This window comes from Octodon degus, unplaced genomic scaffold, assembly GCF_000260255.1.
Source record: "Octodon degus isolate 3935 unplaced genomic scaffold, OctDeg1.0 scaffold00047, whole genome shotgun sequence".
NCBI classification, from domain to species: Eukaryota; Metazoa; Chordata; class Mammalia; order Rodentia; family Octodontidae; genus Octodon; species Octodon degus.
The window spans coordinates 6931109-6955126 of record NW_004524623.1 but is presented as its reverse complement, the minus strand read 5'-3'; the positions used below and the strand labels follow the sequence as shown (position 1 = coordinate 6955126).

General features: G+C 43.4%; 1 protein-coding gene across 1 annotated transcript in view; it reads right to left on the bottom strand.

Annotated features, from left to right (window-relative positions):
* Myrfl (myelin regulatory factor-like) overlaps positions 1-24018 on the bottom strand; it is a 110914-nt gene that overhangs the window by 29692 nt on the left and 57204 nt on the right. The window contains exons 11-13 of the mRNA XM_012514956.2: positions 20858-21058; positions 14428-14536; positions 13520-13629 (exon numbers count right to left, since the gene is read on the bottom strand). Of these exons, the coding sequence (XP_012370410.1) occupies positions 13520-13629; positions 14428-14536; positions 20858-21058 (420 nt within the window). The remainder of the gene's footprint in view (positions 1-13519; positions 13630-14427; positions 14537-20857; positions 21059-24018) is intronic.

Genomic DNA, 24018 nt, shown 5'->3' with positions numbered 1-24018 from the left:
TGTTGTTGAATTCTTAAGAGATGGTCCTTCCTTTCAAAAAAATATTGATGTATCTATAATAAAATAAGATGATGTTGAGATTCACTGTAATAATGTAGTTGGCAGGAGAGTATTTGGTATGGGATTTAAATAAAGATTAAACAAGGATTTATGGCTGGAATCTGAGTGACTCATACATGGAGTTTGTTACCAGTCTATTTAATCTTGTATATATTTAAAAGTCTTCATTAAAAATGTTTAAAAAACAAATAAATTTAAAGCAAAAGTTTAAAACTCCTCAAAACATTGCTCCCAACCTTTTCTAATCTGGGTACAGGTTTTCTCTTATTTCTAAAATTGTTTTAATTAAAATGAGACAAACTATGAAGCTAAGGAGAGCATTTAGTGATTCTAAAACACAGTGAATGTTATATGATTATTTACTGTGTCTGTCCCAGAGAAAGCCTGGCACTAAATTAACAGTGCTGCTTACGGGAGATGGTAGTCAGCCAGCTCACGCCCACCCAGCAATTGCAGCCAGCCGTCCTTGCTGACCCCTCCCCACGCCCTGCTCCAGGCTACTGAAAACTGACACACTGGCCGACTTAGCACTTCCTAAGCTTCCAATCTACCCTTTCTCTCTCTCTTCACTGGTACCACTTACGCTCCTCTTTTTGTTGTTGTTAGCATTTAATTTCTTCCAATATAAAAAAGCTTGCTTGCTTAATGTCTCAGGTGGTGGTTCAGCCATAACCGAAGCAGATTGTGTGGACTAATGACATAGTCTCCTTTGTTCCCTGTTAAGTTCTTCCTGCAGTGTCTTCTCTGTGGGACTTTTAATATTGAGATACAATCAATGCCTGGAAAAGTCCGGGTACTTGTCAATAATGATAAAAAGCCTGCTCTAAGTTCTTCAACTCAGGTTTCCCAGCACCATATGTCTTTCAGGTAGGTCCAAGTGAAGACCAGTAATTCATGTGTTTTCCTTTTCCAGAGGAAATAAAGATGAGAGAATTTACTACTGCCTTCCTGATTATAATTATGGCCTTCACGGACTCGAAGGAGCCAGTGGAAAATTACCAACAAATAAATTTCCAGAGCACATTATGGGACTGACTCTTGCTAAAATACTTGAAGTTCCAGTTTCTGTTCACTATAACCACAGTGAAGCCAATAAAAGAATGTTCAAAAATATAGTTTCCTTAAAAATGTCCTTTTCTGTGACGGAAGCAAGATCTCTGTGAGAGGATTCTAACCAGGAATGTGTATCACAGATGACTGAAAAAACAAGTTTTCAGTCCTGGGGATTAAACCCACAGGCTAAGCAAGAGCTTGACAGAGCTGTGTATACCTCAGCCCCTTTTATCTAGAGGCAGCACACGACCCCATGTGAGTCTGAAATCACTAGACCTGAGATGGGCCTACAGTGGAGCATCTTGAAAATTATCCCTGTTTGACATCAGTCATTGTCTGGGCATCATTTTCAAACCAAGCTTCATTTAATTACTCGACTCTGTCCAGCTATCAGCAGTTTTAAACAGGACCTACTCCTTCAGTTGAGAAACAGCTCTAGGATTGCAACGGGGGAAAAAAAATTAAAAACACTTAATCCACTTTTTGCCAACAAAAATTACTGATGAGATTGTGGTGGAAAAAGTGATGCCTAGTTCAAATCACACAAGAATCTTTTACCCACCATTTGAAATACTTGTTTGTGGTCAGGGTATGTGTGGGCAAAGTGAATGCATTTTCTAAATAGTATTAGGATCGTGGCTTGCACAGTATGGCCCGCACTACATGTGTGCAGGAAAACAACACAGCCATTTGTGAAATCTGCGCTATTATCTACCCTACCGTCTGTGCCATTCCTAAAACTCATCCTTTACTCTGCGTAACCCCTTCACTCATGCTGCATCCCTACCGAACTGCTTGCCATCTGCTGAACACAGCATGACACCTGCAGTCTCTAAAAGAAGCAGCCAGTACTCCCTGCATGTGACCTGCCTGTCCTCCTCCTTCTACTTTCTCTACACTTGGAGTCACATTTACCCAGGTAATAAACACCCGAGAACAGAGCTGCTTGAAGACAGGGCTCACGCCTCACCCACAGGCCATTCTCCAGCAGACTAGTGACTCAGTATTTACTTGATGATTGAATGAATTAGCATCACCCAGTGGGCGGTTTGTGTCCTCAAAGGGCCCAGTGTTGCTCTACAGTGACAGGAAGAGCATAGCTAGCCTTCAGTTCATTCTTCTATTTGAGGCTTTTCCTAGGGAGACAATAAATCAATGAGCTCCTGTTTCCAATTCCATGTTAGGAAATGCCTGTGGAAAAGCAAGCGATTTACTAAACACTAGGATTTAATCCTCTTCCAGGAAATGGCTTCATGGTTTGGCTATAGACAGCAACCTGGGCTCCACCCAGGCGGGGCCTTTTTTCTAGGTCAGGGAGTTGGCCAGGGAGGAGACAAAACCCCTTTGCTCCCCTGCTCCACCTCCAGAAAACTCTTGGACTCTGCTGCTGCAGCTCCTTGGAGCCTTGCAGGTCTGAAGCTCGTCCGCCTAGATGAGGGCAGGCCAGGCGGTGGAGGCGCAGTCTCCTCCTCTTGGAACCGTAGTTTATCTCCATCCAGCAACACTGATCAAAGATAACTAACTCTAGTCACAGAGAGGTGGGAGAAGTTGACAGAGGCCCTTCTTCTTTCCCAATAAGAGAGCACAGACCTGACGTGCATCACCTGTGGCCTGGACTGAGGTTCTGTCATGAAATCATGGGATAATACTGCCTGGAATTTCACACTGTAAAAATCAGTCCTAAAGGAAAAGAATCAGTAAAGGAAAAGAAACTGATTTTAGACAGTGGTGTGTCTGGCAATTTCTTGGGTTTTGAATAAACCCAATTTTAGATTTTCATAAAAGATTTTCTTTGGTGGAGAGTTCACCAGACCGTGACACGGATTTAGCAATGGAGAATCCCCAAGCAAGTACAGTACACTGTTGGGGCTGGGGAGATAGCTCAGTTGTATAAGCGCCTGCCTAGAAAGTGCAAGGAACTGGGTTCGATCCCTAATACTGCATGCTGTGCCAGGCTGGCCCTGAAAGTGGGCACATGCCTGTAATCCTAGCACTGGGGAGGAGGAAAATGGAGGATCACTGCAAATCTGAACTGCATAGCAAGACCCTGTACCAAATAAATAAATAAATAAAGTAACTAAAAAAAATTTTTAAACAAAAGCCCATTGTTGAGATCATACAGAATCTCTGGCTTCACACTGAGTTTTCAACAGGAGCCTGAAGGAGAGGCTGCCTTTACTTGTATCTTTCTCTCGCAAAGAGGGTAATTCTGGGTTCATTTTCTGGTAAGTCTCATGTTGACCTTTACTTGGAAAAAGCATAAGCTTCCTACGTTTGTTTTAAAATTTTTGCATGACTGTTGCCCTTCTTTCACCTTAGAATTGTTGTTTAATTTTTGTCACTTCTGGTTAAGTATAATTTTCCCAAACAGTCTTGAATCTTGACTGAGACACGTTTCCATCTGAACTGGCATGTGTTCAGTACATTGTGCTTTTTGATGTCTTGGTTTCCTGGGACTGGTGAGCTCCTCTGGAGGGTGTTGAGGGTGTCCATGATTCCCCTTGGCCAACTCAGAACCTGAAGCTTATAATTTAATGTTCAATTAATCAATAGAACCAATGGTTCTCTATTACATACACCTATGATGTGCTCCAGGCTCTCCTGCACACTAATAGAAGACAAAGCAGTTAGAGAAAGCAGGGACAGCCTCTACTTTCCATAGAGTATATTTCTCAATGGGAGAAATTTGCCAAATAATAAGTATAAACAAACTAAACATAGTTTTAAGCTCTGACTAGCATTAGGAAAGAAGCCATTGAAATAAAAAATAATTGTCACTCTCTAAAGCGACTACTATAGAGTTAGTATATTAGTTTTATTTTTGAGAGTACTGGAAAAAGAACAAAGTGATAGTCAAATAAAAATTGTATTCTTATCTTAAAAAAGACATAAACCAATGGCCCACTGGGCCAAACAATAGGCAGAGGAGGAGCTTCAGCAGCTAACAGAACAAAGAGATACACCACCTTATTATTAATAAAGAAAGGGCAAAAATAAAACATGGTGATGCTATTTTAACTCAAGCAGAATTGCAAAGGTAAGAAAGTCTGATATTGTTAGGTGTTGATAAGAATCTAGGAAAATGACAGGTTCTTGCATTACTGCTATGAATTAGACCTGTCCAGCAATCTGGCAGTACTGCCTAGACAAACAACTTGTTTCTTCTACCCATCAGTACCTGTCTCAAAGAGAATCTTGCTCCATCTGTATCCTTCCCATCATCCTCCCTGCTCACTTGGTGCTGTGCTCACCCCTTTTGCCCAATCCGCTGAGCATCACAGGCCCTCCCCGTCCTCTGTAGGCCCCAGCTGGATACATTCTCCAAGTTGCTGCCTTTGGTCCTTCCTGCTGTTCATTCTGTATGAACTCAGAACCCTGTAGGACCGCGCAGGTAGCAGGAACCAGCAATGAGAGTGCACCTGAAGACCTGGTGGGGTGACCCTCACTCCAGCGCTTGTGTCCATATTTCAAGAAAGCCAAAAGTCTGAAATTTGTGTGACGATCTTATGCTTTTGAAATGTGACAAGTTTGAAAGTTTTAGAAACGCCGAACTATCCACAGGCCAGATCCACCACAGCCTCTCCATCCGTGACCTCCACCCATTATCTTCCTGGCATGGAGGGGGCCTCGACCGCCAGCTGCTCTTCTCAATTTCACCCTGCTGGTCATCCTCTGAGCATTCTCATCTGACTGCTCAGCTGATACTTGAAAGTCAAAATTGAGCCCATCTTTACCCCAGAAAAGTCACCTTTCTGTCAGATGTCCTTATATTAATTAAATTTCTTCTTTGCCCTTTATTAGTGTTCAAAAACCTAGGCTTTAACATAAATTCCTATCAGAGTTACTACACATTCACACATACTGTACCCATCATCACAGGCTTTAGGAGGCAGATTTTCACAACACACAATCTCACTTTCTAGTGAAGAAGACAAGAAGGGAAAAAAATGACAGCAGGACATGATTAGCAACTACAGGAGATCTATCTTCAGAGGCCAAAAGGAGTGTAGAGACAGCATCAAACAAGGCACCACACAACTCACTTATTCATTCTACAAATATTTGTCGAATTCTTACAGTACGAGAATCCCTGGGGCAAAAGCCACAATAAAATATAAAAGAAATAACTATTAAAAACAGACAATTACAGGGGCTGGGGAGATAGCTCAGCAAACTAAGTGCCTACCCGGCAAGTGCAAGTACCTGGGTCCAATCTCCAGTACCATATGCTGTGCAGGCCCGAGCTGGCCATTGAGACTGGGCATGGTAGCACATGCCTGTAATCCCAGTACTGGGGAGGCTAAGACAGGAGGATCACTATGAGTTCCAGATGCATAGTGATACCCTATACCAAATAAATAAAGATTAAAAAATAATAATAACAACAATTTCTGCTCTCATGCAACTATTTAGAACGCTTGTCAGAGAACAAATAGGCAAATAAGTGCATAGTTTTAGCCGGGAACAAATACTCTCTTGGCTGCTACGAACAAGTTCCTAGTTTGTGCACTGCACAGAGGCTCAGTTGAGGGTGCAGCTGGAGGCTGCCACCAGGGGCCCCTTTTCCTAATTAACGCAAAGGTGGACAGAGATCCTGAACTTTACAAAGTGGCTCTGAGAGATGCAGAGACTATTTCAGATGAGTACTGAGGAAGGCCCAACAATGAGATTATGAGAACACCTAAAGGGAGAGGCTTTTTTTTTTTTAATGTATTTTGCTCAGGGTCTCACTAGCAGCTTGGACTTGTAGTGATCCTCCTGTTTTCAGCCTCCCCAGCACTGGAATTACAGGCACACACCACCACACCCAGTCTCAGTGGCCAGCTCAGCATGCCCCTGGGATAGGGCAGGGCCAGCGAGGCATGTGGTGCGGGGGATAGAACTCTGGTCCCTATGTTTACTTAGGCAGGTACTTAGCCCACTGAGCTATCAAGCAGAGGAAATGGCTGGTGTGGCAGGAGCTCGCAGACAAGATGTCCCTGTGTGTCCAGGTAAGGAGGCAATGGAAGCCCCAAAGAGAAAGAGGAGAGAGAGAGAGAGAGAGAGAGAGAGAGAGAGAGAGAGAGTCTTGGGACAAGGTAGCAGAGGCTCCCAAGACCAGGACACAGCATACACGTTAACACGCTGCAGGCTTAAAGGGCCCAGCTTGCAAAGAGGTGAGATGGTCATGTTCCATGTGGCTTCATATGCAGGTATTAAGGGGTGGAGGGGTTGGCATGAGTGTTAGGAAGTAAGTTAGAAAGAGAGGATTTGGTACAGATGATGAAGAGTTACAATGGTCTGTAGCTAGTGAAAAATCCAATGGAGAGAAAAGGGATTATTATTTGGAGATTCATTTTGGTTGGCTTGGTTTTTAAGGAAGATAATTTTACTGGTAACTAGGGGGCTGGTTAGGACAGCAGGATGGTAGTTTGTATGCAAAAGGAGAAACGTAAAAAAAGGAGCTAAGATGCTGGAGACATTGCCAATGAAGACAGCTAGGACGTGGTGTCATTGAACATTGTAGATGAGAAACTGGAAGACCCAAGAGGCCGTGGGAACCCATGGTCACACACCCAGTTGCTGAGGTCCACCAGAGTCTTCTTCTGCTTGTCTAAATCTTCCCGGTTCCTTTTCTTGTATGAGCCTCTTGCCAGACTCCAGGTGTCCCTCCTGTCCCTCTGGACCAGTGGAGTGTCTCATGGATGTCTCCCACAGTACTTTCACTGGAAGGTGGAGCCCCACTATTCATATAAATGTCATGTCACACCCCCTTCAGGAACATAAGCTATTCAAAGACCCAAGCCAAGGGTCACTTACGATTCCAAGATTCAGTAGACAACTTCCTGACAGGTTAAGATTGAAGGAGAACAAACTAGTTAGGGTAGATATACAGCTACCTTCTATTAGTTCAATGAGAAGAAAGGTTTGCACTAATATTGTTTAGACAAGATATCATGTCTGCATCTTGTCCTCTGAATAACTACTAGGAAAATAACAATGTGTAATATATTAATTATTATAACTGTCTTACTAACCTGTTTTGCAACACTTTCATTGCTATTTTTTCCTCATTCAAATGAATAAAAAAGGGGCCAGGGAGATGGCTCAGTAGAATAAGCGCTTCCCTGGCAAGCATAAGGGCCTGTGTTCAATCCCCAGTTCCACAAAAAAAAAAAAAAAAAAAAAGAAAAAGAAAGAAAGAAAGAAAGAAAGAAAGAAAGAAAGAAAGAAGAAAGAAAGAAAAAGAACAACAACAACAACAAAAATTAAAAACCAGCCAAGGCTAAAAAAAAAAAAAAGATTGAAGGAGAAAAAACAGATTAAATGAATATAAAGCAACTACATACTAAGTTATAGCAGGATGGCCTCTAGTATCAATTTTAAAAAAATACGTTGCCAGGTATGATGGTGCATGCCTGTGATCAGCACTAGGGAGGCTGGAGCAGAAGGATCGCCATGAGTTTGAGTCCAGCCTGCGCTACATAAAGAGCTCAAGCCCAGCCTGAACTATACAGCAAGACCCTGTCTAAAAAAAATAAAATATTAATTAATTAATTAAAAGCATGATTTGTCTGAACCAATTATTCACAAAACACATTGGATTTTTGTGCAGGATCAGTTGGGAATTAGTTTAAAGCAGTTCTTGCATGTCTAGAATACGCTGCTCTTACCTGACACATGCCTAGCGATAATTCCCAAGAGTAATAACCACTTTCTCGCACATAATCACGGAGACCACGTGCCCCTCAGCCTCACATCCTCGGCATCCACCCGACCCTCTCAGTCGCCCTCCCCTCACTGAGCCTTCGCAGAGGAAACCATGAGGGATTGATGAGAAGGAAAAGATCATCCAGATAAGAAACGTGATGTTTACAAGGTCATCTCTCTGTTAAGCAGAGGAAGCAAGGCTGCTTGTAGCAACTCAGACAAATGTGACTCGCTTTGCTTAGTGCCGGGCCAGTGTGTGAAGGCCCAGCCACTCCTTCCTCCTGTTTTGGTGCAAAGTCATGACACACTTGTGCAAACGAGAGCAACACTTTTGCCATTTTCATCAGCATATCTAGTTCATATTTTAGGTTCAGAGAAAAAGATTTTTATTAAACAGCATGAGATTGTGGAAGCAAAATATAGTGAGGACTGGAGAGGTTGTACGTTAGTCTGCCCTCTGCCAGTTACCACAGCATATGAAGCCCAGAAATCATCACGAAGTCCCTCAAAACATACATGCCTGCACTGCCCACAGGAATGGGTAGAGCCCAGGAAGGCAGGAGACCGGGCACTCTGCTCCTTTCACAGTTAACAAAGCACACAGGACACAGGCATGGAATGTCTCAGATCCTTCATGAGAGGGAACAGGGGATGCTGTGGGAGCCCTAACATGCTGGGAAGGACGGCCCACGGTCAGCTGCCTCAGCTACCCAAGAATGGTGCTGGGCTTCCCCGGCCCATTATTGTGGGGAGAGATTCAACTGACTTTTGGAATAACCATTTCTGTGAAAGGCTGCGGCCTTAACGATGTCTCCACAGACAATATCACTACATGGTCCCACTACACAGAGAATTCCAACTTTGCCTTTCGGACTCCTACCATTTTTACTTATTTATAAACAGACTTCTACCTTCTCATGGTTTTCTCCACAGGTGACCCTGAACCAGCTGCTGTGAACAGCGTTTCCCTCCTACTTTCCCAGACATCCGGGTTCGCTCTTCTAGGAGCAAGCTTAGATCAGGGTCTCTTGGAGGAGAAGAGGGTAGCCCTTGGACCTCCTGTTGCTAAAGTGACCAGCTATCCCAGTCAGCTCACCCGAGGGAGGGGTGGAAAGCTTCTGTAGGGCAGAGGGGAAGCCAGTCACTTTGGGACAATAACTATCCAAAGGCCTGGGCCGACGGTGACAAGATCTGCACACGTGCTTCACCACCACACCTTTCCTCAGGGTTCTAGCGAGGGCCCCAGCCAAAGACGGCTTAACTGCTGCTTCAGCACCCGGCTGACACGTGCTGAAGCTGCCCTGTGACCGATGGTTTTGTACTCCTTTCCACTCATCCCAGAAAACTTAGAAAATGCAAGAGTGGGGCGATTCTACCATACCGGTACCTACAGATACACCTCACTGTGTTTTAAAATAATTTATTGGAAACCTCAGTACTTTATTATTAAAAATATTTTTTTCAGCAAGTTGGCAAGAGTCACACACAACAAATTAATTGCTTTTTCAGTACACTAATAAACAATTTGAAAAGGAAATTATAGAAACTATCCCATTGACATTAGCATCAAAGGAAAAAATATGTATTAATTTAACCAAGGTGGTAAAAGATTTATACAATAACTATAAAATATTGCTAAAATAAATTGCAGGAAGCATAAATAAAAGGAAATATGTCTCATGTTTATGAATTGAAAGACTGAATACGGTAGCAATGTCAATGTTACTCAAAGAGTTCTATACATTAACTATAATTGCTATCAAAATCACCATGATGTTCTTTGTAGAAAAATAAAAGCTCACCTTAAAATTAAGATCAAGGGATCACAAGTCAAAGGAATCTTGAAAAATAATAAAAGCTGGCCAAATAGCTCAGCAGATTAAAGTACCTGCAGGCACAATGGCCAGGGGTTCAATCCCCAGGCCTGCCATGCTGGCCCTGCCCCCCAGGGTGTGCTGAGATGGCAATTGAGACTGGGGGTGGTGGTGAATGCCTGTAATCCCTTTTACAATTCTTGGGAGGTTGTAAACAGGCAGATCACTACTAGTTCAATCTAGTAATGAGACCCTGAACATCCTATAGGCCCTTTCCTAAAATACAAGAAAAAAAAGAAGAAAAGAAAAAAAAGGAGAAGAGTAAAACTAGAGGACTCACACTTTCTTTTTTTTTATCACAACCTATCCTTTTTTAAAAAATTTTTATTTATTTATTTATTTATTTTTGGCAGAACCGGGGATTGAACTCAGGCCTTTGAGTTCACCAGAGAAGCGCTTATTTTACTGAGCCGTCTCCCCAGCCCCCAGGACTCACACTTTCTAATTCCAAAATTTATTAAAAAGTTATAATAATCAAAACAGTGTACTGTTGGCATAAACATAAATATAGAGATCAATGAAGTAGAATAGAGAACGGAGAAATAAACTATTTTTTTTCTTTTCTTTTTTTCTTTTTCTTTGAGACAGGCTCTCGCTGTGTAATTCAGGCTAGCCTAGAGTTCACTGTGTAGCTTAGGCTGGCCTTGAACTTGTGGCAATTGTCCTGCCTTAGCTTCCCAAGTTCTGGGCTGACAGGTGTAGAAATGTGCTTCCATAGCTACAGTCAAATACTTTCTGACTAGGGTGCCAAGCCCAGTCATTGCAAAAAGAAAAGCCTTTTCAGCAAAAAGCTCTAGGAAATGTGGATATCCTTGTGCAGCAGGATGAAGCTAGACTCTCACCTAACACCAGGTATAAGAATTAATTCAAAATAGATCAGAAACCTAAATGTAAGACCTAAAACAATAGAACTCTTAGAAGTAAACATAGGTCAACACTTGCACATTGGATTTGGCAAGGATTTTTGGATATGATGATCAAAGGCTAATAAATAGAGTAAATGATATCAAATTAAAACTAAAAACATCTATACATAAAAAGACACTATCAAGAGAATGAAAAGACCATCCTGGGTTGGCCAAATAGCTCAGCAGATTAAAGCGCCTGGAAGCAAGCAAGGGCCTGGGAACCTGCAATCCCAGCTCTTGGGAGGCTGTAAACAGGCAGAGCATTACGAGTCTGATCTAGTAGTGAGACCCTGTAGGCCCTTCCCTAAAATATGAGAGAGAGAGAGAGAGAGAGAGAGAGAGAGAGAGAGAGAGAGCATTCTTAGGAGAAAATATTTGCAATAATATATCTGATAAGAGACTTGTGTCCAAAATAAATAGAAAACTCCTCACAACAACCAAAGAACACAACTCAAAAATGGAGAAAGGATTAAGCAGCTATTTCTCCAAAGAAGATACCCAAATGGTCAATAATCATGTAAAGGGGTACTGAATAGCACTAACACTTATGGAAATCCAAAGCAAAGCTACAGCGAGAAATCGCCTCTTACCCACTTGCAGGGCTACTCTTCAAAAAACTAAAACGGAGAGAAGCAATTAGGGATGAGCATGTGGAGAAACGGAGATGCTGGGGAATTAGAACTAAGAAGACAGAGTGATGCAGCCACTTTGGAAAACAGCGTGGCGATTCCTCAAAAGAGAAAAAGCAGCCCACAAACAATCCAGCAACTCCACTTCCGGCCGTAAATCCTCCCTAAACTAAAAGCAGAGACTCTAGATATGTATGTATCATTTGCACCCGCATTCGTAGCAGGACTGTGGGCAGTTTTATTAAAGTGTGAAAGCCTCCACCAATAGATGAATGGACAGATAAAACGCAGTTTATGCATCCAAGGGGGACATTAGTCAGCCTTTAAAAGGCAGGAAACCTGACATATGCCACAAAGAGGACGGACCCTGAGGGCATTATGCTAAGTGAGGCGAACCTGTCACAAAAAAGAAATACCGTCTGATCCCACTTATGGGAGGCACTTAACCCAGTCCAAATCACAGAGATAATGGTCCGGTTGCTAGAGGCTAGGGACAGAGAGGAACGGGGAGTTATTATTTAATGGACACCAAGTTCCACTTTTAGAAAATGAAAAGAGCACTGAAGACGCACAGGGATGAAAACTGCACGCACTGCAATGTCTTTACTATCGCGGAGCGTTACGCTTAAAATTGTGGAGAGGGTGAACTTTACGTTCTATGCGTTTTATTGCAATAAAACACTGGAAGGTAAGGACATAAATTCCTGCTACTTTAGCACACACATGACACGATACCCCGGGTCTGCCAGAGAGCAGCTCAAGATTACTCCTTCTATGCTCCAGGGAGGCACAGGGGAGTAAGCGGGGTTCTGCCGCTCGGCTTTGGCAGCCCAGGACTGGCCGACCCCCAAGAAGCTGGCATTGAAGTGCTTTGTGGACACGAGCTCGTGGAGGAGGGTGGCAGTGCCCCCCCCCCCCCGGAAAGCCTTGGTCTGTTTTGCTATTCGAGTGTGGCTCATGACCCCCAGGGTTGGCAAGCCCGGCACACCCGGAGGCTAGTTAGACCTGCGGGCCTTGCACGACTCCTGCGGAATCAGAATTTGCATTTTAATAAAATCCCCAGTGCTGTGTGCGCACCCTGAAGTTTAAGAAGCATTGGCCGCATGAACCGACAAAGTATAAATCAGTCTCTGGTCCGGTATCTCTCCCCACAACTACAAAATCCCTGAGGCAATCAGACTTTCCTCTCAGCGCCAAATATGAAACTGCAAGGTAAAGCAAGTCAGCGGCAGACAGAAGTGCGCCAACTTTGCAAAAGATGCAGAGGTTCACAGGCTTGCCAGGCGTGATGCGGGGAGCTGCTGGACCCCCACGCGCTGCTCGGTGAGCAAGGAGCTGGCGGGCCCGGGCCGGCGGAGGAGAGCTAGTCCAGAGGCGGGATGGCACGCCTTCCAGACAGAACGATTTGAGTATCAAGGAACTAAAGGCAGGCCCTTGGGGAGAAAACGAGGAGGCCAGTGAATATCTTCATAAAAACGACCCACTTGATGATTATACTGTGAAAGGCAAATATAATTTCACCAAAAACCCATGGTTGAAGAGAAAGCCAGCATTTCAATCTTCAATCATTCTGACAAAAAGCACATTCTATACTTATAATTGAAGTCGTATAATATAATATATATTTTCACAAGTTTCAGTTGCATTTATTTATTTATTTATTTATTTATTTATTTATTTATTTTGCCAACTCAGCCCGTCCTAAGGGCGGGGCTGGTGCGGTATTTGTTGCTGGGGATCGAACCACGGTCCCCTGTGCCTGCCTAACCAGGCGCTTTAGACCACTAAGCTATATCACGAGCCCCTCATTGCAATTTTAGAGATGAAATCTAATCAAACTTTTTGTCACTGTTCATTGTTACATTTAACCCTAGTTTTAAGAGCATTCATGCCAAGTTGACTTTTCTAATGCTGGTTTTCCTCCCATAATACCTACTGAGATGAAATTATTATTGTGTATTCCTTTTTCTTCTTCCCTTACGGGACTTTTCTTTTTCTACATATTGACACATACAGGCATGCACATTTACGAGGTACGAAGTGATGTCATGATTTCTCAACACAAAGGGAAACAATCAAGCCAATCAACCCAGCCGTGCGTCACCACAACCATTTGGCATGGAGACTGTGATGAGAACATCCTTGTGACACATCTTGTTTGTGTCTATAATTGATACAACTCACTTCATAGCTGGGTGAAGAAGTTGTCTTAGTATGCGTTTCCTGGGGAGGTCTTTCGGCTCACTGTGCAGCCCTAGAAGGGGTCCATGGACAGGGAGCAGATGCCTATTCAGTGCCTTATTACCTTATCAAGCATGAGGAAGTTCTCTAGTGTCTCTCCATTGTCACAGGTGACATCACCAACCTCTCTCACAGCTCTGGGCAGAATCTCTTGCACCTCCTGGGCAATCATTCCTATGTACAAAACACTCCAATAGATTTAGTCAGAGGAAGGACCAGTGGGAGAAAATGAAGGCAAGCTGATGTCAGGGTGAGATGCTGTTAAGCATGGGACACCTTTGGAAATAGATGCTCAGCTCTGCTAAGCTTTAGCTTGATCTACCATACACTCAGTGCAGACGGGAAGCTCCGAGCTGAGAACCACTACAGGACTCAAGTGAGAGCATGAGGGTTGGTTTTTTTTTTTTTTTTTTTTTTTTTTCTTTTCTCTATTTTTATCTAAAGACTCTGTCAAATGTTGGACAGGGTGAGCAAATACCTTTAAAACCCTGTATATAGGAGGAAAGGTGGGGCACTCGCTTGATTTCCTTTCTTTTTCTATGGGAGGCCTTGCCCTTAAATGTTCCTTTAGTGTTCTTGGATTAGAGCATAAACATTATTTTATTTTATTTATATCCTAGACCCACCTAGCTACCCTCCCGCTCCTCCCTATCTTCACAAACTGCCCTCTCACACTTGGAGCTACTTGTCTCGTGAGCAAGAGCACCCCAGGGAAAAGAAACAATATATTCAGACTACTCCACTGGGACAGTCAGCTGCAGGAAGGGAGGTGTTAGGAAAGAGGACACCACCGATATCCTTTAGCCTTTCCTGGTCTAGTGGGTATGGGTTTCACAGAGGATGAGGAAGAGTACCAGGGTATTACCAAATGCCATGGCACAAAATAAAGAGGGAATTAAACTTCAAAATAAAGAGGGAATTAAACTTCAGTGGCTGACAATATAAAATTAAAAAGGGAATTCGTGCATGTACCTGTTTGATGGGCAGTGTCTATTCCCATTGCAGATGCAAATTCAGGCTTGTAGTCGTATTCGACAATCCTCATTTGGGCTATTCGCCTCAGCTGTTCATTTGTGTCAACCTGATTTAATTAAAGAAGAACAGATTTACCGTGTTTAGATATTTGCTATTCAAATCAATGCCCAGAGGGGCTATGAATAGTCACAATGAGTCTCTTCTTTTCTTTTGTCTAAACTACTGTAAGAGAAATTTCTAAGTTGTAAGATCCACATCAGGGAGCTGGATTCACTAATAAACTGACCCATGGTTTTTGTACCTAAATTGAAGGGTAAAATCATATATATAATATAAATGGTCAGGGTCTTATATATATTAGGACAGGGTCTATAGGGTCTCACTACACAGATCGGACTCGTAGTGATCCTCCTGTTTTCAGCCTCCCAAACTCTAGGATAACAGGCATGTGCACCACCACAACCAGTCTCCATCGCCATCTCAGCACGCCCCACTGGCTGGGCCAGCGGGGATCAAACCCTGGCCACTGCGCTCTGCCTAAGCAAGGCACTTTAGTCTGCTGAGCTATCAGGCCAGCACTTCTTGCTGTTTCAATAGCTACTACTATCAGAAGCTAAAATCAATTCATTTATTATTTGTTTCATTCAACTAATATTTATCAATATGCATATCATACACTATTAACTATCAGAACTAAAAAAAATATGCACTTTTAATGTTTCTGGTCTCAACAGGAAGACAGGCGGACACACCACATATGATTATACCATAATAAGAAACAGGGTGTTGCTGAAGTTGCTCTGAGAAGTGATCTAAAATATTTTTAGGGGAGCCAAAAGAGAGCTTCTCAGAGACAGTGAAGCCCAGCCTAGAACATGGCCTCCCTTCTTCCCCTCAAGCCTTTGCTCATGTTGCTTTGCTTGTCTTAAAAACTCTCCTTTTCCCCTCCCATTTAAACTTCCCCTCCTCAGAGGAGCTTTGACCCTCACGCCTAGGAATGTCCCTCCTCGTTCTGTGTTAATCCCCAGGCCACCAGTTGTGTCAGTTTCATTCTCTGTCTTCCCTTACGAGACATAGAATTAGGTTCTCAAGCACTGTTGTCATCCCTACGAGGATGCAGATTGAGACCAGTTTTCTGTCCACTGCCAGTTAGCAGCCTCTAGTGCAATACCTGGAATATTGTAGGTGCTCAACTAACAGTAGAGTAAATACATTGATAATTTTAAATTACAAAGAAAGGAAAGATATAGCCTAGGGCATGAGTAGAAAATGAGACTAGAATAAGACTTATAAACAGAGAGAACATTAGGACGCAAGTAGCAAAGCAGCAGATCTCCTAAATGAAAACTGTATGACCAAGACAAAGTCTGGGTGACAAGACTAAGAAGATGAAGGCCAGAACTGGGAGGAAGAAACAGTCACAATTTGACACCATGCTGTGCTCATCCTGTGAAGTCCATCTGTCACTCACTCAACAATTATTTATTGAGCTGCTGCTGTGTACCTGGTGTTACCCTAAGTACTGGATATTCTATGAATATATCTTATTTGGAGTTTAGATCTTAATAAAAATTTACATCTCATGAAGAGCAGATTTTATATCTTATTCATCAGGACCTGCACTGTGCCTAAAAAAAAAAAAAAAAAGACAAAATCTTCAATGGAGAAAAAGGAAGTGAAAGGGCAGAACAATTTGTGACACAACTGAAGAGGGGCAGTCAGTGGGGATCCCTCCTGGACTGCCCCGGCACTGCCCCGGCCCCTGACCTGCCTGCTGGCAGTGCCCTGCTGCCTTCTCATCCTGCCTTACTTTCTATATAGCCTGCAGGAGGCCCCTGCAGAGAATAAAGCGAGCCCACCCCTTTCTGCTAGGTAGAAAGCAGAGGAACCCTCATCCTCCTGCAGCGCACACCACTGAGAGGGCAAACGACCCCTGGTTTCCTATTGGATCCTCCCCTCCTTTTCCCCAAAAACCTTGTTAGACATAGAATTAGGCTCTCAAGCATGGTTGTCTCTGCTTTCTGGGTAGATATTTTACCAAATAAAATGTTAAGGATCAATGTAAAGCTCTAAACACCTTGTATAAGCTTCTTCAAAGAGAATGCTCTTCTGGTTTCTTATGCTGGTTTATGGATATTCCAAAGCCAGATCGAGGGCTGAGGAAACAGTTCAGCAGCACAGCACCTATGTGGTGAGTGTGAGGTCCTGAGTTCGATTCCTGGTACCAAAAAAAAAAAAGTCCATACCAAAGTCAGATTGATCCCAGAGCCAGAAAAATACAGGCCACATTCCATGTTCTCTGTGTGAGCAGTTGGCTGAAGGAAACTCTTAAGACAAGGCCGCACCTTCTTAGGATCCTTCCCAGGCTCCCACACAGGCCATCACAGAAGGTACCAACATATGTTGAATAAGAAGCTAGAATCTGGACTTGGGTGTCTGATTTGATCTTGTGGCAGATTTGGAAGGTTTTTCACCACGGATGCATTGGTCGGTGTTAGCAGGCTGTCTCACACTGAGGCTCCTGTACCATTAACTCAAGAACTGTACCATAGAGAAGACCTTTTAGTCCAAGCTCTGGCTTGTTGGGGGAAGGCAATCTCACTACGTGTGGGCTGGTTGTGCCCACAGCCTGGCCTCGGCTGATGCCTGCTCACACAAAGCCGCAGAACGTTGGCCTTTGTTTCTCAGCCCTGCAGGTGACTTTGTAGGTTTTGCTTTCTCCAATCTTTCCTACGTCCAGTTGTGTCTTCAACTGGCACAATGGCTGGTGTGGCTGGGAGAAAAACAAAACTGTTGGGTCTTTCATATGAACTGATCGATTTTTCTGAGTATTATTTTTAAATAGCTTGTTGCCTTTTTTCAGGTTGTGCCACTGAATTTGACACATTCAACACTTAACTTTCTCATGGTGTTTTGTTTTGGTTTTTTGGCTTGAAATGACATCAATATTTTCCACTTCCCCTTGGTTTGGAGCAGGTTCTTTCCTCCAAATTCAGCTGAATTTTCATGTCATACCATCAGAGCCGCATCACCTTCCCCGGTCCCTTGTCACATCAGAAGACACAAGGCCAAGTTAAGCTACTCTTCATCACTGGGGTCAACCTTATTCCCCAGCACCTGGTCACTCACGTCCCAGGCACACCTTCATCATCTTTTCTGTGTCTGGGATATTCATCTGAGTGCACACCAGACACTGTCTCCAGAACTCCATGCAGAGAGCCTTGTGCTGGTTCTACAAAGCAAGCTTTGTGGCCCTGAGTGAGGAGACACACAGGCAGGGAAAGGCAGCAGTCTGCATTCATTTTCCATGATGATGGTGTTGAGGAACACAGTGAGCTATTGCATTTCACAGTAGCTGGTCCAGAAGTCCACTGTGGTTGGCATACATCCTTAAAGAGGAATAGGGCCAGCCAAATAGCTGAGCAGATTAAAGTGCCTGCTTAGGCAGACACAGTGGCTGGGGGTTCGATCTCCTGGCCTGCTATGCCTGCCCCGCCCTCGGGGCATGCTGAGATGGTGATTGAGACTGGGCCTGGTGGCATGTGCCTGTAATCCCAGTATTTGGGAGGCTATAAATAGGAGGATCACTAAGAGTCTGATCTATGCAGTGAGACCCTGTACAGCCTGTCTTAAATTAAAAAAAAAAAAAAAAGAGTGAGGAATTACCTCTAGTCCCATGCATGCCATTGTGCCAAACAAGGGTCACTGCTGTGATGTAAATGCTTGTGTCCCCTTCAAAATTCGCACTGAAACTTGATCCCCATTGTGCCCCTTTTAAGATGTGGGAATTTTGCACAAAATGATGAAGTCGTGAGGTCTCTGGCCTTGTGAATGGAACAATATCTTATAAAAAGACTAGAGGCAACTCACGTGGGCCCTTCTTGCCTTTCCATCCCTTTCACCCTACGAAGACCCTGTGTTCTAGGAACACTGTGGCAGTGGAGACAAAGACCCTTACCAGACATGGAGCCTTCCAGAGCCCTGATCTCAGGCTTCCCAGCCTCCAGAATGGTGGGAAATAGATCTCTATTGTTTATAAATACCATATCCAGTTCATGGTACTTTGTTATAGCCAGTTTTCCAAAGAACTTAGAATACTTGCTCTTTTATTATTAAAAACTAGACAAAACTAAAGCTCGGATCATGGCACATGCCTGTAACCCCAGCTGCTCAGAGGCCAAGCTGGGAGGACGACATGAGCCAATGAGCTCAAGAGCAACCTGGCAACATTGTGAAACTGAGTCAGGGAGGTGCAAAGATGAAATTCTCACACACATCAGCACTATCATCAGCATTCCTTCATTTCTCTCATCTCTGGAATAGGTGGTAGATGGGACAGAGCAATTTTCCAGAAATATATATTCCATAAGTGCAGAGAGACCAAATGCATATAGAACAAACATACGGATATGAAATAATTAATATGGTACATATAAGTCTCATTTTGTGCAAGTGAAAAAAAAAAGTAACTATTGCTTTGCCTTGTACAATTAATAAGCGCCCTATATAGATGAACTTAGAAAAATCCCTTGACATGGGTAAAATAATTATGACCATCTGCTGCTCACAGACAAAAGAGGCACAGGTCACTTCCTGGCAAAGGAGTCTTGGGGTAGCAAAATTGAGATAAACCTCCAGCCGTCTAACCATAGCCTGGAATTCTCTTCTTCTGTCTGGTTTGTATGAGCACAAAGGACAGACAGGAATTTCACACACAGAATCTAGACTGAGGCTGCTGTTTATTTACATGGAGAAGGCTTTTTAAAGGGATATGAGAAATTCCAGAGAAACCTGTGATTTTAAATTAATCTATTTTTTTTTTCACTCAAAGAGCAGAATTTGGAGAATTTAGATAAAAAGAAATAAATGTGCAAGCCTGGTGGTAGAAGTGGAGTTACACGGAACAAGATTTGCCTGCTTGTATCCATTTACACTTCAATGGGACTCGGTAGGGATTGGTACAGGCGATTGCAAGGATACACTTGAGTAGGTGTGACCTGCAACACAGACAGTTTATCTCTAACATCCAAAGGCTCGATATCTAGGACTGAATCTGGAAATGTATGTGAGAACTTTCTAGTGCTCTGTTCCCATCTGGCAAGTAGGTCCCAGCTCTTCTAACAGGAACCACAGTTTCCCTAGCACAAAAGTCTACAATTACAACCATTCTTTGGAATCTTCTCAGCGAAGAGGGACATTCCTTGGCCGGTTTAGAATAACCAATGCAGATTGGCAGTGGGAACGGAATGCAGACTGGAGGAAGGGCCAACGATGAACAGATTAGGTTCACTCTTAGCTAAAAGAGAAAAGGAAAGCAGAGGAAAAGGGGTTGAAAAGCACAGTTCTGGCTCAGAAATGCTTGAGAAAGCGAGAAGGTGGTGGGAGCAGTGAGCAGGAAAGGATTTCAGGGAGGGAGAGTTGGAGGCCTAGCCCAGAAGTCCGAATCTTCATCCTGATCAATTTGGTCCATACGGTAGATGTCCTGTCCAAGATGAGTCTGCTCCTCATTTCAGTGAGTGGAAAATTTAAAATAGACCCTGCAGGGTCAGGAAACAGGAACATTCTCGTCTTATAGAAGAATACTAGAGTTCTTAGGAAGTTCAGCATTTGTTTTTTCTGATACTGAGGATGGAAGTCAGGGCCTTCACACTAAACTGTTTCTGCATAACCCCCCTTTTTAAAATCTTGAACCAAGATCTCATAAATTGTTGAGTTGTTAAGCTGCTCCGGGTGGGCTCGAAACTTGCAGTCCTCCTGCCTCAGGTGTGTACAGCTACGTCCAGTTTTCATGTTCAGCATCTTATCAGGGGTCACACAGCCGGTGAGAGCCCCAGGTGGGGAATGCTTTGCTTACATTTGGGTCTGGCTCTGACTTCACCCATGACTGCCCCCCACAAAGAGGGGGAAGTGTCTCTACCCAGAAGCCACGCACCACAGGACTGAAGCCTCTCAGGTGCTTCTCGGAGAAGGAGGATGCAGGAGGAAAATGATGACCTGTATGGCTGGTGCCAGGGGCCTGGGAGGGAGAAGCTGAGAGGCCCAGAAGAAACGTGGTCAGGAAGTGGACAGAAGCAGCACTAGGAAGATCTGCAGGAGGTAAAGAGGCAAAGGTAAGACTGGCTGTTTACGGGCATGGAGAGAAGAGCCAAGGTCTGTGGAAAATAACTCTGGGAGCGGCTGTGTGTGTGAAGCTGGGGACAGGCCGGCACTGCCCTCGGCTCCTATCAGGGAATCCATTCTCTCAGGTAGGAACTGTTGGACAATTTCAGCAGGTGACCAAAGCTCTTAAAAGTCATCTTTTTAGAGCAGTGAGACCACTTTAGATCAACAGGTGGCATACGGGTGCTCAAGGCCAGACGGGTCAGGGGCCAGGAGCCCCCAGCACACCTGGTGCCAGCGAGGACCCAGGGCCTGCCCCCGAACTCACCTCCTGGATATTCTGCTTTGCCCGGCTGTCAGAAGGGTGCATGATCGTCCCCATCACTTTCATGTTGCCACCGACAACCAGGGCTTCATCTGGTGTCTCTGTGTTTATTCCTATTCGACCATGACAGACGACAGATTCCGGGACTTGTCCTCGCTGCCATAACACATCACTGTCATTTTCAAACTGCCCGGGGTTAGAGGCCTGGAAAAGCACATCCACATAGTGCATTGAAGTTACAGTAGCAGGAATAGATGTTCGGCAGTCTTCAGAGCAGAGGCAAGCAGACCCTCACTTAAATTTTTCACGTGAGATTCCCACACTGGGTAGAATCCAACATGATCTGAATGACTCCAGGACCCCGGAGGCTGAGGTAGACGTGTCCTGGCCACCCTGCCCCCAGGGGCGGGGGATCTTCACGCTGCAGCTTGGAACACTCAATCTCTGTTGCCTCTTTCTGGAACTGAGAATGTGATTATCCCAAGCGAATGATAAGGAAACTAAAGAGGACTCTCTTTTTAGGGATAATAACAACAATAATAAACTAAAATAAGAACATCATCCAAGTCTATTAAAGTTCAGATAAATAAAAATACATTACATTTCCCTAGTCCTTTATAGTTTGAAAGTGCTCATCTTTGTGATCTCGTATACAACTGACAAGCGAATGGTAAGATGGGTATATTTACAACACTTCAACTATTCCCTACACACAGCTGATACTGAAGCAAGAAAAATAACAGTGACACTTTGTGTGCTAGTCCACACTGCAATTCTTTGGTACAATTATCCTTGTTTTACTGATCCTGACACTCTAAAAGGACAAACTGCCCAAGAAAATATAGCTAATAAGTTCTGGAGTCAGAACTACATACTTCTGATTATTGAATAAGGACCACCTTCACCTGTACTATGATGTTGCCTAAACACATCCCTAACTCAGTCGATGGGGCTAATCAAGTTCAGGACATTTTATTCTTTTTTCTGTTGGTTTTGAGACAGAGTTTCACTATGTAGTTCAGGCTTGCCTTCAACTTACTTTGCAGCCCAGGTTGGCCTCAAATTTGCAGTAATCCTCCTGCCTCAGCCTCCCAAGTGCTGGGATTACAGGTGTGCACCATCGTGCCCCAACTCCTAAATAAAATTCTTGGCCAAAATATTTCCACCGTGCTGCCAACCCTTTTCCCTGCTTCTCTGTCACTATTGAATGTATTTCCAAATACCTTTAAGGAAAGAATTTTCTAAACTCCTCAAAATCTTCACAGGTAAATGAGCTTGATTTTGAAATGATATTCTTTTAGTGTAAGCTTTGTGTGTTTGGGGCTCTGGGTTATAAATCGAAACAAGTGGAGATCCTGACCTTTAACAAGTCAGCGCTAACACAGTGATTGTAATTTTCATCTCTGCGCTGTACCGGCAGCACAGCCGCGCTAGCTCCTCTCTGAAGACCACTCAGGAAGCAAATAGCAAAGCCTTCCTCACGATAGACTGGAAGGCCAGAAAGAGATTCACTCAGCATATACTCTATTGCTATTGCTGGAATGTTTTGCCATAGGTGTTACCTATTAAAAAAAATAATTGTAAGAAAACACAAAGTATAGTTCTTAGTTTGGGTTCCGCTGAAGAACTTTCAGGTGCCTTTCATTTCCTAGTTTATCCTCATCTGTCAGAACAGTGAGCAGCTTAGAAGACTCAACCAAGGAGATCTGACAGATAAAAGCAGTGAAAGAATGTAAAGCAATGTTATTTTTGCGTAGATTTTCTTGAACAAAGAGCTTTTCTGCAAGGTCCCTGGAGTCCTCTCACACGTGAATGCCAAACTGGCGTTGTTTCAAACCTTTTTAGAGTGGGCAATCAGCTAAATCCACAGGTATGCTGAAGAACACATTGATGGATTTTCTCTATGCCGAACGTAATGAGCCACTCCACGGAAACAAAATAGGACAGTGATGGAATTTTGTTGTTGATGATGTTAATGAGCTTTTTGATAATTATTATCATGTTGGTAACTCAATCCTGGAAAAGCAGATAGAAGTAGATCTAATTGTGTGGAACAATTACACCATTTCACCTGGCTTTCATCAGATGAAATTGTAAACCTCTAAAGTACATTCAAATCATTTTGGAAAAGAGCTGCTGACCTGCAGTGTTCTGTTGAATGTATAGCCCTAGATAGTGCATCTCTTGTCAGGAAAGGAAAATATTACAATAAAATCTATAAATGTATTTCCCTCTCCATAATCCATATCTTTCTGTGACAAAGCAAACTGTAATGTACAATCTTTTATCAGAAATCTGAGCTCCTGTTCATATGTGGTTTAATAGTGGTTTATGGGTAACAAGCACCATTTCTCAAATACTTTGCATTCTTTGGCTCATAGCCTCAAATATTTAGGGAAGAACTGAATAGTCTGTGTTATGACACCAACTTGCTATGTCACTTTGGGACAGTGATTACTTTTTCTGTACCAATGTCTTCATCTGTAGAATAAAGATAATCACATATTCTTTACCCATTCTAGAGGGATATTGTGGGATTAACTGAAATTATGTGTGCACAAACAGTTTGCAAAAATGAGGATGAATAGTTATAAATTCATCCCTCAATGTGCTTTACTGGGCACAGCAATCAATGCTTGCCCAGTAATCGCTTAATCTGTTCTTAGAAATCACCTGCAGTGACCCACAATTCCGGTGGGACTCAGTTCAAGAAGAATCCAATGTACGGGGTGCCCCCTGCAGGTACTGGGATAAGAATCAGCATCACTAGCAATTTCAGGCCTATTCTGAGTAGAGAATGAAAAGCTGGAATTTGGTTTTGTGTTTTGTTCTGTTTTGTTTCTTTATTTGTTTGTTGCTGTTCTGTTGTTTGGAATTCGAAAGAAGCACCAATGAGGTAACAAGAGAGCTTGACCTAAGGAAGGCAGCAACCCAGAAATCAAGGCATGCAGCTTCTGGAAGGGCTGCCAAAAGCGGGGCTAGAAAACTCCCCACCAGCACCACCCAAGAGCTTGTCTACAGGTCAGCATGTGACCATTTTGCAGGAGCTTTTCAAAAGTACGTATTCTCAGGGATCATTGTTCTATTAAATCAAAAACACTGGGGTGGACCACAGTGCCTGTGTTTGTGGAATTCAAAGAACGGGTGAAATGTATACTCTGAAA